This window comes from Lathamus discolor, chromosome Z (genome assembly GCF_037157495.1).
Source record: "Lathamus discolor isolate bLatDis1 chromosome Z, bLatDis1.hap1, whole genome shotgun sequence".
Taxonomy (NCBI): domain Eukaryota; kingdom Metazoa; phylum Chordata; class Aves; order Psittaciformes; family Psittacidae; genus Lathamus; species Lathamus discolor.
Genome location: NC_088909.1, coordinates 61,445,047 through 61,458,465, shown reverse-complemented (window position 1 = coordinate 61,458,465; position 13,419 = coordinate 61,445,047). Strand labels below are relative to the sequence as shown.

Here is a 13,419-nt window from a genome sequence, read left to right as displayed (position 1 = left end):
CACATATTGTTTGGTACTCTTCACCTGAAAAAAAATATAAATTTAAAAAAATGAACATTTAAAGCACTAATATTGAAAAAAATAGCTCATTAGTAGCAAATTCATAACAATACTTAGACCACCACAAAAATCTGCAGATTCTAGTCAGAAAATGAAGACATTTCCAAGCATTTCCCAAAACTAAGATCAAATGGTAGTGTTGAAAACTAATAAAGTTTTGTTTCCCATACATGAGTTATCAGTTCAGTACTCTGACCATCACAGCTTTGTTAGGGAAGTTAATGAACAAATCACAACCTTTTGTTATTTCAGCAACTACTACCAACAAAGCCATGCTTCACATCTTGTGAGTAACTTCCAAACACCAGGGAGCTCTCACCCGTGAACATAAAAACACAGAAGAGTCAAAATTCTTTAATCAATATTTAATTAAATTTAGTGAAGCATAGAATGGAATGTGCTATATGATTAAGAGTTCTTGACAGTAATGAATTGTTCATTATAACTTCACTATGCGTTTCAGTGATACGGTTTGCTTCTGAAGTTCAAGGACTCATGGTTAACAAAATTTACATAAACGTTTGTTGACAGGTTTTAAAGTGAATTCACTCATACTTCAGAAATATTTTATACTGGAAAAGTGTCTAATCAGAGAGAGCACAACTTATAAGTGAAAAAAGTGTTTTAGATAAGATACGTATCAGTGTCGCACTTGTTTTTCAGCTATATTCAAAACAAAATGACATTCGACACAGGAGTTGTCTTCAATCAAACCCAGAAGCTAGTCCTCTGCATCAAGTTAAAAAAACCCAACAAAAAACCAAAACCAAACAACTCATCATCTGCTACCAAAAACTTTAGAACTTCTGCAAGATGCACACTATCCTACTGCACATGTGAGAAGCATGGAAACAAGAACTGCAAGTTAATAGGTCTATACTTGCATGTGGAGTCTACAGACTGTTGAGGGAAACACAGCTTAGTAAAATCTCACTGCTCAGAAAGCATCCAGTTATATTTGTTTTCAAACAAAAAGATTGAAAATGTGTGTGTGTCTAGTCATAGAAAAAGTCTAGACAGAACAAGTAGGAAGCTCAAGCTACTACTATAGTAAAAAGGATTAAACCACTGCAGAAATTTCAAACATACACTGCTCAACAGTGCTTATTTACAAGATCGGTTTGTGAAATAAACACAATTTTAATGGTCAGTGACTTTAAAAAAAAAAATTTAAAAAAGTCTGTTTTTACAGGTCTTTAATTCTATAAACTCTGGTATTCTTGCCAACATACTGCATATAGGCACACAAGATCTTTTCTATCAGGACTAACTTTATACTAGATTTTCTTATTCAACTGTAACAAGGAGCATTGCTCACTTCATGACTTTGACAGCTTCAACAAATTGAAATTTATGTATTTGATTAAAGAATAGCTTTAATTCTGATTTTAACTAAAAACATAGATAACATGTGACTAAAATTTCCTAAGGAAGAAACATGGTGATGCAGAGCTGTTACCTAGAAAAATCTTAAAATAATTTTGAGGACTCAGCAAACGAATAAAAGGACAATTGGAATCTTCCATGCTGTAAAATTTAACTAAGAATTATTAGATGTTCTTCAGCTTCTAATATTTCCCATGTTTTTGCAGGTTATGAAAAGAAGTCATGGGATTAAAAACCAGCTAATTTAACAAGTTTTACAGAGACTTTGTTATCAAGAACATTAGTAACTAGAAGATCTCCAAATCATGAGCATTATCAATTTCAATAATATCTTCAGGGTCCATCTTTGCTTCGTGATGCCCCTCCTGTAGATCATCCAGGGAAGCCAGAGCTTCAGTTGTATCACTAGCAAAAGTCTCACGAGATGCATCATCATATTCTTGCAGGTTGAGCCCTCTTATGGCTTTTTTCATCTTCTTGCCTAGAACTTGTATTCTCCTCTTTTTAGCAGCTTTTTTGTTTTCATACTCCTTTTGGTTCTCCAGGTAGAATATTTCCTTGAAAGAGAACAAAACAAATTTGGGCATATTCAGCTTACTAGTGTTTCCTGAAGAAAAATAAAGTAGTTAAAAAAATTACAAATACTGTTCAGTAATATTTAACTAACATTATTGATAATAGAAGCATGAGGATAGACTGCACTTAAGGAAAATGCCCCAAAGATGATAAAAGGACTGGGAAGCTTGCCTTGTGAGGGAAGCCTCCGAGAATAGGGTTCATTCAGCACAGAGGAAAGGCGGCTCAGGTAAGACCTTATCATCAAATTCCAGTATTTAAAGGGTGGCCAAAGAAGACTGAGATTCCCTTTTTGTAAGGAAAAAAGAAGGGCACAAAAAAAAAAAAAAAAAAAAGATTCCAACTGGACACAAGAGGGAAAATTCTTCAGCATGAGAACTATGAGCCACTGGAATCACCTCCCCAGGGAAATGGCTGATTCTATACTGCTGGACACTTTTCAGATTCAGCTGGACAGGGTGCTGGGATATCTTGTGTAGATCATGATTTTGTTAAGAAAGGTTAGACTAGACCATCACTGAGGTCCCTTCCAACCTGGTATTCTATGATAAATTATTTTATTACATAAATTCTCAGCAATGCCATAGTATATGTAAATAAGCATCACTAAGTTTTCACTTCAAGTGTGCTGGTGATACAATACTGGGAGGAATGGGTGGTAGACCAGAGGATCACACTGCCATGTGGAGGGACCTATCAAGGAAATACGACCAAACGTTTTATCGCGACTTGAAAAAGATTTCCTCCACAACCTATATTTCAGTTCATATCTCATTATCTGTACTGTCAAGCAGTTGTGAACCTCACTAACATCTTCCCTACTGCAAAATATGACTGTTACAAATTTCCTCTATATTTGAAGGAATGTAGCAGAACTAAATGCTGCTACATACCCCTCTTTCTCTGGTTATTTTCTTCTCCCTAAAAGCTGCAAGCCAAGTGCAAAGGACGTGCAAACCTGTGATGCTGGTATACATGACAACCTCCGTGATGACAGGATTACACGTTTTTACCACAGTTTTGTACAACAAATGAAGTCTCATACCATCAATGAAGTTCATTTCGTGAAAACTGCTGCCTCAATAAACACTTGCCAGTATCACCAAATTAAGAATGAGACACACAAGTACAAGGGCATGGAAGAGGTGTAGGAAAGCAATTTTTTCTTTTTTTTCTTTTTTTTTTTTACTCAAACTTGCAACTTTTTGTGACCACTTTAAGCTATGAAAGGTTGCTGCCTTTAAAAAACAAACAAACAAATAAAATGACAATCACAGTTTATGTTGATTTGTTTCTCAATTCCCAGTACAAGAGGTTAGGATAGTTTGCAGAGTGAGCTGTAATAGCAAAATAAATATTTCTTTTATCAAAAGCTTCAATGAAGTTGGAAAAAAAAAAAATCAACTAACCAAACCTTCAAAAAAACCCCCCAAAACCAAGCCAAGTTGTTTAAAGTGTATAAAAAAAATACGATCTCAGTCTACTTCATACCTTAAAAGGAAAGGCAATAATATTCACAAGCTGACAAAGCTGATTTGCTGAGAACATAGATGATGCCAGTGAGCAATTCAGATTAAGATCAGACGAGTATCTGACTTAATGGGAAATACTGCCTGGCACTACAGCTGGAACTACATAGGAAAAAAGTATTCTGTTAAGAGAACTCTGTTCAATTGATGCACAATGACAAGAGAGCTCCAAGAGCAGAAATACAACTGCAGATATCATTACTGTAAGGTATATACAAACTGAAGAAAAATCCAGCGTTAATCTCTTCAGATTCCACACTCTCGACATCCTCAACAGGTTTTTGTGACTGATAACATGTAAAAGGTGTTCTCACTACCTAGCGTGAATGGTAATTCATCTTCCGAACCCCCCTACACTCCCCATAAATTCTGAATATGAAACACTGGTTTCTTTGTTGCCTCAGAAACTGAAAGAGATTAAATCAATATTTCTCGTAGAAAAAAAAAATAAATCCTTTGGACCATCATTTGCACTCTTGTTAACAATTTTACCTTGATTTGTTCTTCTTTGATACTAGGTGTGTTCTTCAGCAGGTTTAAATAAACGCCCCCTGGTGTTCTTCTCCGAGAGCCATTCTTAATAGGGAAAAAACATATACACAATAGCAAGCTTAATTTGTAAGTGTTGATATAAATACAGCATCTAAGATGATTCTTTGTATTGAGACAGAGTAACAAAAAATGTTCTGCTGGGTGAGGTTTTACATAAAAGTCAGGGTTGGTTTTATTTCTAACTGAACTTGTCATAAAAAGGTCAAAAACCAGGTTAGTACATATGGATAGGTAGATTACGAGGTTGGAAAAAATTCACTCTAGAACATACCAAACTGTTTAGCTACATACTAAAACTGATTTTGGTAGGGAAGAAACAAAATGTGAATAGTATTCTAACTACTATCACAAAAGATCTACAATAATATACATGCTAAGTTCAATATTCACAACATTCCTGACACATAAGACCAGTAAAACATCAAAAAATTAATTTAATAAAGTTACACAGATCACTTTTTTTTATTGTACTCTGCAATTCTACAACTTATCTGCATATCTCCAGGATTTTGCATTTCTGCCTAGGTAGGAAATGCAACACATACTTTGTAATTTCTCCTCGTATTAGTTCCATGCTTCAGCAGTTTTTAGTGTAACAGCAGCTGTGCAATCTGCCATATCACACTGAAGCATGAATGGACTCAGCTTTGAAAGCTTTGTCAATTATAAGCACTAATTATTATACTACTACCAAACTGCCCTTTGCAGTCTACAAAGTTGAACTGCTACTCCAGTGCTCTGATATTGTACTAACCATGATACTTTCTGCTAAATAACAAAGTAAAACAAAATCCAAAAGTTCTAAGAACAGAGAAGGTAGTTTTGTATGTCCTTGAAACAGGATGATAAAAGTATGTGGCATCTGCTATCAGCACAAATTCCCAACAAAGAAAAACAGTATTATCTGCCTTTCAGTGCTCTGATCTTCACCCAAAGGAACCTATGCCACCAGGAGTGGTGTCCTTTCATCTCCTTGGTTAGCACTTGTCAGTAAATACTTTAATCTTTCAAGACAACAGGCTGCTTCAAAGACAACCTGGCAGCTGTAAAGTTGTCTTCTTGGGGTGTTTTTTTGTCTGTGTGTGTGTGTGGTTTTTTCAAACATCCCCTTTCCCCCTCTCTGCTTCTAGTGCTGGAACTTAAATTCTAAAATGCCTGAAAGTGCTCACTAGTTCGCTTTTTTTTCCTCTGAACTTTTGCAGCAAGGCTCATTATTTAATAAAAACACTCCAACATAGTAAGAAATTCCAAGTAGAGTATTTTTACCACTATTTTTAACAGAACTCAGTATTCAGTTTTGCTCTACTGATACACAAGCCAAAGGTTCTCTAATAAAGCTGACATTCCCTTTTGAAAGTTACTCTTAGAACATGACATTAGAAATGCTCACTGCTGAGTATGGTGAACTCTGATGGCACACTAACTAACCCAGCAGATATATGTTTGGCAGCACCGACCTATCTGACTTCCTGAAGAAATGTCCCAGAAGCTTCACATGGATCCTAACATTACAGGTTTTTATTCAAGCTTCAGAACCCGTCCCACTTAGTTCTCTGCTGAAAGATTCCAGGGGGAAGCAGGGTAACAGATACAATGTTGTAACTGTGAATCAGATACTAATTTCAGTATAAAAAAAAATGGGTAATTCCCAGGTTCATTCAAATTATTGTTTACTCAAATCCTGCTGACGATTACCTTAGTATTTGTTAAGCGAGTTTCATGGCAAGGGAAGGCCATGAAACTGTGTGAGAACCTGGTCAACGTGAAAGCTGTGCAATGGCCCTACATAAATATTCTACAAGTTGAGTGTGTGGTGTGCCTCCCCACCTACAAACCCAGAACACCTCATGTTTCTTACCACAATGAATAGTCCACCATTTTGTTCCACTTCAGCTGTTTCCATAAGCAGTTCAATAGCTTTCCTCTTCCCAATTATCTTCACTACCCGGGCAATTAAATCTTTCTTTGGCTCACAAAGGCTGGGAGGAGGAGAAAAAAAACAAACAGAAAAGGTACATTTATTGTCAGTTTAATTTCTTGAGTAAAACGGACCACAGAAGTTCCATAACGAGTAAGTCATTCTGTGAAACATAAACCTGCACTAAAATTAAAGATCTGAATATTCTTAAATGAGACTTCAAAGTACCAAGTTTCTGAGGGATAATTTTTTCTAAAGCATGCGTTTTAGATTTTTTTAGTGAAAATGCCTTGAATTATTGTTTTCCTGCCACAGACATCTGAAAGATTAAACCAAGTGAGAAACTGCAAAGACCTATACAAATCTCTGAAATTAAAATACTGAATTCTGTTGTGCATTTAATAGTTAAAATTGCAGCAAGCTCACAGTTAAACCAACAATTACCCAGACACAACAGCAAGTGTAAAAGTTCCCCTGTATCAGGTGCCATTCAGACAAACCTACATAGTAAAAAAAGAAATCAGTCTGTTGATTAATCCAAGATAACATGTAAAATGCAAACAAGAAAAAAATACTGCAGTATTACCAAGTTAAATTGTATTCTCTTGCTAGGAAAAATGTCTTCATGCAGAAAATTTTGTTGTCAGTCTGCGTGAAGGAAAAGGCTTATGAAGCATGTACACTCCTACTGGAAAACACTGTAAGCCCACAAATCAACACCACTTGCCCAGAGCAAGAGTTCAAATGCTAATTCTCATTTTTTAATGACAAAGCTTCTCACTAAGCACTTCAGTCCTAAGCACCACAGCTCAGTGGTTTTACATTCTGGGGACCAACAGACCACCATCATTACCAAAATTTCTCGAAGACAACCGGCAAGCCTACTCTCTTCAAATGACATTACTATGCTATAAAGTTGCATGTGCTACCATAACTGCATATAGAAGGTGTCTGAACATAGTGAGGAACTATTCAGATCACCCAGGCTTCAACTGCTTCAAGTGTATAACTGAAATTACCTGAAATTAAGTGTTAAACCTCACATTTTACTGACAATTGCCCCAACCATGAAAAGGATTGCCCAACCTTTTTATATGACTGAGTTCTAAATTGTGACTTACTGGAAGAGATGAAAATATTTCTCAAAGATGCAGAGAATTTGAGATAACCAGAACTCCATTGCAAGCTGTTTAAACAGACTTTGTGCTAGCAGCAGCAACAGTTTAAATGATCAAATCCCCACCTAGTGTTCATTCTGGCCTTGCACAGTCCTCCAGTATTCATGCTTCAACTAGCAGCTGTTCACTGCAAAAGGAACTGCATGAGGTAGACAATAAATGGCATAACATGGCCAGAAAAACTCTTTGATTTTAGTTCACTGTCTGGGCCAGCACAACAAAAAGTTATGCATCCAGGCACAGATAGCACAGCACAAACGAAAGAATAGTGCTGTTACATGTATAACCACAATCCTACTGATGCAGTTCATCACTGCTATTACTACAAAATTGTGAAAGACAGGCTTCTGCCTTACTCTGATGCTCAATAGAGCAAAGAGAAATTTATTACAAAAGACATGCTTAAAGTTTTCAAATTCATAAATGAGAAGACACTGAGAGCTGACAACAACATTAATAATTCTCTAATTGCTGTATTTCAGCACCTGGTCATACTAAGTAGCACATGCAAAAACAGCAATGACCAACAAACCCATGCTTTATTTAAAAGTCAAGCTATCTCTTGTAACATAATTTTCCTCTGTGGCAGTTTAAGTCAATCTAGAGTAAGAATGACTGTAAAGCATGTCCCTCCCGTGGGAAATTATGCAGCAAACTGGCTCAGGAGACAAATCTGTCTGCAAACTAGCACCTTAAAAGTTAAAAAAAAAAAAAAAGAAGAAAAAAAAAGCAACAGGCTTTTGGACAGGTAAGTTAAATTGTGACTCAGCTCATGTACAATAACTAAATAGCAGGACTGTGAAAAGAATTGGATGGTGGTAGTGTGCATAAGGCTAGAACTTCATAACCCTAACACTGGCTTCCATAAATGAACACAGAACTGCAGCTCAGCTTCACAACAGAAAGAAACAAGCTGGTTTCAGCACTACTGTCTAACCTTGGTACAGCCCTTCATTACAACAGCAGCAAAACATTTTCTTCAGACAAGCACGTTCCACATTAAGAATATGTGTATTTCAGAAGTTGTGTTCTCCAAAACACTACACAGCAAGCAATCTACAATTTCAAAGGTTTTGTAACTTAGACAGATTTTTATGGTGACCAAAGAAGGCATTTATTGGTGTCCAACTCCAAATACACATTTTCACTCATGAAGTATTTCCTAAAAATAACCCTACTACTAAATCTGTACCATGAGAAACAGACATTTTTCCTTGCCATTGTTCTCAAATAACAGAATATTTTGGTAGACCTTAAAGAGAAAAAAAAAATAAAAAAATTAGACAGTATTACTGGATGCTTCTACAAGAAGCTAGCCATAATGCTGCATTTTAATTCCAGAATTTTGGAAATACACACAAGGCACTCATATGCTGTTTGTAATGTTGAATGTCATCTTACATATTTGAAAGCAAGAAAGTTTTTCTTCTTCCCTCTTCTTTTCCATCAATAGTTTACCAATACTTACAGAAGTGAAGATACGCTGTTACTAAACTTACCGATAAGCGATTTCATCTGCAACTTTTTCCTCTGAATCTTCTTCTGTTATCTCGTACCTTCCTTTATATTTCATTTCTTGTCTTCCACCTAGTCTATCTTTCAGAGGTCTCTTCCGTCTAACAGAGCCTTGTCCGTTTTCTTCTTCTGCTGGCAATGTTTTCTTATCATCGTGCATGTATTCATCCAGTTCTTTATCCAAAGTCTCTGCCTCCTTTTGCTGAGCTTCCTTCATCAGCTTTTTAGCCAGTAAATAATTGTAAGTCTCAGACTGCCTGCTTCTGTCAATACTACCATCCATGCCTAGAATTCCAAGTTCATTAGCCACTGCATCCTGATTCTGCTCTTGGAGCACCATACCCCAAATGTTGTTGACCTTCTTGCCACCTACAGCAGTTTGTTTTTGGTGGCTCTGGCTAAACTGAAAAGGCTCAGATTTAGCAGCAGGGAAGTTGAAACACTTCTGTCGTTTTCGTTTCCACAGACAACTGTCATCATCAGATTCAGAAAAGCTTTCATCACTTGAATCTACACTTTTAGTGGTTCGGTAAGGAACACTTGGTGCACATGATGAAATGCTGCTCTGGAATGGTCTGCCCAAATCATTGCCATCAAGTGAATTCTGAAATGAAAAAGTAAATGTCCATTAACTTAAATACCCTTGTAAATTAAAACAGCTGTCAAATCACACCAAAGATTTGATTAGCTCACTGATCTCACAGGAGTCACTTAACATCATCTTTGCTGAATGAAATTAAAATTATTACGAGACTGGAAAAACTACTAAAATTCCCAAACTGGACAAAGACACAACATGCACAGCACTTTCAAAAATGTAAAAAACAAACCACTACAGCAATTTACCACGGTGTTTTGGTTTGCTTTTTTTTCTTCTTTTAATCTGCAAAGAAATTTTTTTCAGTTTGAAAGAGGTCAAAATTAGTGATCTGCTATGAGAGACTGATCTGAAATCAGACTCCACTGTCTTAAAGATCATGATAAGCAACTGAGATGGGATTCCTCCTATCTTTTGTCTCAGAGATGGGTGGGAGGAGTTACGATTCCAATATCCATTGCCTGAGGGATGAGTGGGAAAGAGCTAAGACTCTTCCATCCATTACCTCGAGGACTGGTGTATGATATTGCTGCCCATTATCCCAAGAATTGCTGCAGGCCCCTGCAGTTGAAGAGCTGACTGCAAGATCAGAGAAAATGGTCCACCAGGAACATGCAATACATGACATGAAGAACAGAGGTACTCCCCCCAACTTATTATAAAAGGGGGAGAAAAAGTAATCTGTCCACCAATGACTACTGTGGACCCTGAGGGGCACCCTCCATGAGACATCGCCATGAGGGCAACTCCACGAGACACATTCCATTGGGTACCTTCAAATGGATGACTCCAGAAGGTCGCCTTCACAAGGCCACACACCTCTGATGACTACTGCAGACTCTTGGGGGACACTGCTCTGATATTAGCTACAATCCCTGAACGACCGGATCCATTCTCACTCTCTCTCTCTGCACCCTGAATCTTTGCTTCATTTCCATCCTGTCCTGTCGCTATCCCCTTTATTAATAACTGCCTTTTTGTAATACACCAACTGATCAATAAAGGTACTTGACCTTGTTTGTGTCTTAATTTCACTCTTGGGATCATGAGATGAAACAGGGTCTGATACTGGGGTTTTCTGCAGTTGGACCCCGACACCTGCAACAACAGTCTTCCCAGAGACTCAAACAAGAAGAAAAAATGACCAAAAGAAACAAAAAACAAACCCACAAAGCTTGGATGTTGCTCAGACTTTGAGAAGCTAACAGTGCATTGCGATTCTGCTTCAACCAGGACAGCACATAATCAGCTGGGGACACTAGTACTTTACAAACTGGTTTTGCTTCCTTTAAAAAAAAAAAAAGCAAACGGGGTTTGCTTCCTTTAAGCCAACAAAGCCCAGACTCACTATGGCTTCTAAATTAACTGGGACAAAACCCCTAAAGTTTCAACATACTTTACAAAACAAAAAAAAAAAAAAAAAAAAAAAGAGTCCCATTGCTATGAAAATACTCACAAAATGTTGTTTCCCCATGCACCTGACAAATAAACATTAAAGCCAAGCCTGCTCAAATCTACATAACCTGCAAAAGCACCACAGGTAACATAACCCAAAATTCTTATTCCCAATTGCTGTAAGCTTTCAGCCATGCTGTCTGTGCTAATCTGCGGTAAGAATTTTCAATACTCATAATTCCATTTTTTTCCCCAGCTGGTTTCCTACCCTAAAGTTATATGCTATCCCCTGATGTCCTAGGTTCAGCTCCAACAGTTATTTTTCTCCTTCTTAGTAGCTGATGCAGAGCTGCCTTTAGCCCAAGCTGATAGCACACTGATGTTTCTAGTTCTTGCTAAGTAATGGTTACTCCAATCAAAAGCTTTTCAGTCTCATGCTCTGCCAGTCAGGAGCAGCACAAGAAGCCAGAAGGAAGCACAGGCAGGACACCTGAGCCAGACTAGCCAAAGGGGTACTCCATAGCACAGCACATCGTACCCAGTATATAAACCTGGGGGAGTCACCTGGAAAGCCCAGATCTCTGCTCTGGCTGGACTGGTTATCGGTTAGCAAGTGGTAAGCAGTCGTACTGTACATCACTTGTGGTCATTGTTTTCCTTTCCCTTCCCCCTTAAACCACATGATTTTTAGAAATGGGCTCTCTTCCTTTAATCTCAGGTGAAATTAAAAAAACCACCAACCAAACAACTTTATTTAACCTTACTGCTTTCACCACCATTATAGCACAATTTCTTCATCCTCCTATTAGCAAACAAAAACACAGGTCTTCAACTAATATTATCATGTCATGAACTACAAACCTTTACTTTAAAATGTATTCTCTAAGAAGACAGGCTGAGAAAGTTGGGGCTGTTCAGCCTGGAGAAGAGAAGGCTGCGTGGAGACCTCATAGCAGCCTTCCAGTATCTGAAGGGGGCTTATAAGGATGCTGGGGACGGACTATTCATCAGAGACTGTAGCGACAGAACAAGGGGTAATGGGTTCAAACTGAAACAGGGGAAGTTCAGGTTAGACATAAGGAAGAAGCTCTTTACTGTGAGGTGGTGAGGCACTCGAACAGGCTGCCCAAAGAAGTGATAACTGCCCCATCCCTGTCAGTGTTCAAGGCCAGGCTGGAAAAAACCTTGGGCACCATGGTCTAGTATGACGTGTGCTCATGCTAAGGGGGTTGGAACTAGATAATCTTGAGGTCCTTTCCAACCCTAACAACTCTATGACTCTACACAAAACACAAAAAAATAATCCCATATTTGTAATAACTTATTTTGTGCTACACCTCCCAGAAATATATTGCTAATAAATCAAAATAACTACAGAAAATAAACATCCTTACACACGGCGCGTCGTATACTGTTTTATCTTCTTTTGAAAGCACTTCCTGCCCACACACCACCATGAATTCCTCATGTACTCCATAACCCACTAACATGAAAACACTGAGACACCCGGCAACACGGTAACACCTCAGCTATTCACAGGTGCAAGAGTCGTGAAGCCCAGAGAAAGCAGCGGCCGACACTCAGCGTGCTTGCTACTACGGGTTATTCTATTGTTCTTGCAGCGGCTGGCGGTATCGGTGAGAGCTCTCCTCGGCTCATCAAACCCAGTGCCCAGCAGCAACAACTCCACCACCCCGCCCCGCAGCATGCGAGCTTCCCGAGAGGGGGCATCGGGGACACCCGCCGGCTCCTGAGCCCAGAGCGATCTGTGAGGCCTGAGGAAGGGCCCCTGACACCCAGCCGCAGGGCCGAAAACCCCTCCGCGGGCGCTCAGCACTGCCAAGGTCGGCTGGGCATCAGGGGCGCCGGCGCGGCCTCTCGCTGCGTTCTCCCGGTAGGGCCTTCCTACCGGAACCCAAGCCACACCGCCCGCCACCTCTCCCTCCTCACCTGCTGCGGGCGCCCGGGGGAGCCGACACCAGGCATGTCGGAGTCCGAGTCGGAGAGCTCGCCATCCTCCACATCGTCTTCCATGCTCCGCACCTCCAGCGCCATCGCAACACCGCCGCGACGCCGGGCCGCGGCGACGAGCCGGGAAAAACGGTGCGGGCGCAGCCGTGGCACCTCCCTCCCTCCAATAGGGAGACGGGGCGACGGTGACGGAGGCCGCGGTGCGTGTCGGGAGCGCCGGCGGGACGGTGGGAGGGCGGGAAGGGGGAGATTGGGGCGGGGGGGGGATATGTGGTGGGGGTAAAGGGGAGCGGGTGGGGCGGTGCCGCCATGTTGTGAGAGGCCCGCGGGTGCTGTGGTTGAGCTGAGCTCCGTGCCGGTGTTCGGCAGTCGTGGAAGTGCGCGGTGCCGCACAATGAAAGCAGTTCAGGTGAAAACATGGCTTCGCCGCCTGCCCAGGGCGGCTGGCAGGGCCCTGTGTACCGGCTGCGTGTGCGGTTCCTCAGCACCGACGGAAACAACAACAAGAAGCAGTTGTTTTATTACCGAGTAGTAAGATGGCCCGTTTCTATCTCGACAGCAGGTTCTTGGGGCATTTCTTCACAAATAGTGGAAGAAAAGCACATCCTGCTTGAACAATGCCACTCAAAACCCCCTAGAAGCTGGGAGAAACGTCTTGTTTCCTGCTAGTGAAGAGGAAATAAGTGACCTCTCTGGTTCCTTTTCAATGTAAATTACTGTGTAGTATATTATCCCTTTGTT

General features: G+C 39.9%; 1 protein-coding gene across 1 annotated transcript; it reads right to left on the bottom strand.

Moving 5' to 3' along the window:
- Positions 1 to 410: 410 nt before the first annotated feature.
- Positions 411 to 12,857, bottom strand: PHAX (phosphorylated adaptor for RNA export). The gene is made up of 5 exons (XM_065662970.1): positions 12,658 to 12,857; positions 8,699 to 9,318; positions 5,962 to 6,082; positions 4,044 to 4,127; positions 411 to 2,003 (listed from the first exon to the last, which is right to left on the bottom strand). The coding sequence occupies exons 1-5, from the start codon at positions 12,760 to 12,762 to the stop codon at positions 1,734 to 1,736; spliced, it is 1,200 nt and encodes a 399-aa protein (XP_065519042.1). The 5' UTR covers positions 12,763 to 12,857; the 3' UTR covers positions 411 to 1,733.
- Between the last annotated feature and the right edge of the window lie 562 nt (positions 12,858 to 13,419).

Coding starts and splice junctions, on each gene's coding strand:
- PHAX (XM_065662970.1), bottom strand. CDS start 12,762: ATGGCGCTGGAGGTGCGGAGCATGGAAGACGATGTGGAGGATGGCGAG. Junction 6,083..8,698: donor GCAGATGAAATCGCTTATCG/GTAAGTTTAGTA, acceptor TCCTCCTCCCAG/CCTTTGTGAGCCAAAGAAAG. Junction 2,004..4,043: donor TCAAAGAAGAACAAATCAAG/GTAAAATTGTTA, acceptor TTCTCTTTCAAG/GAAATATTCTACCTGGAGAA.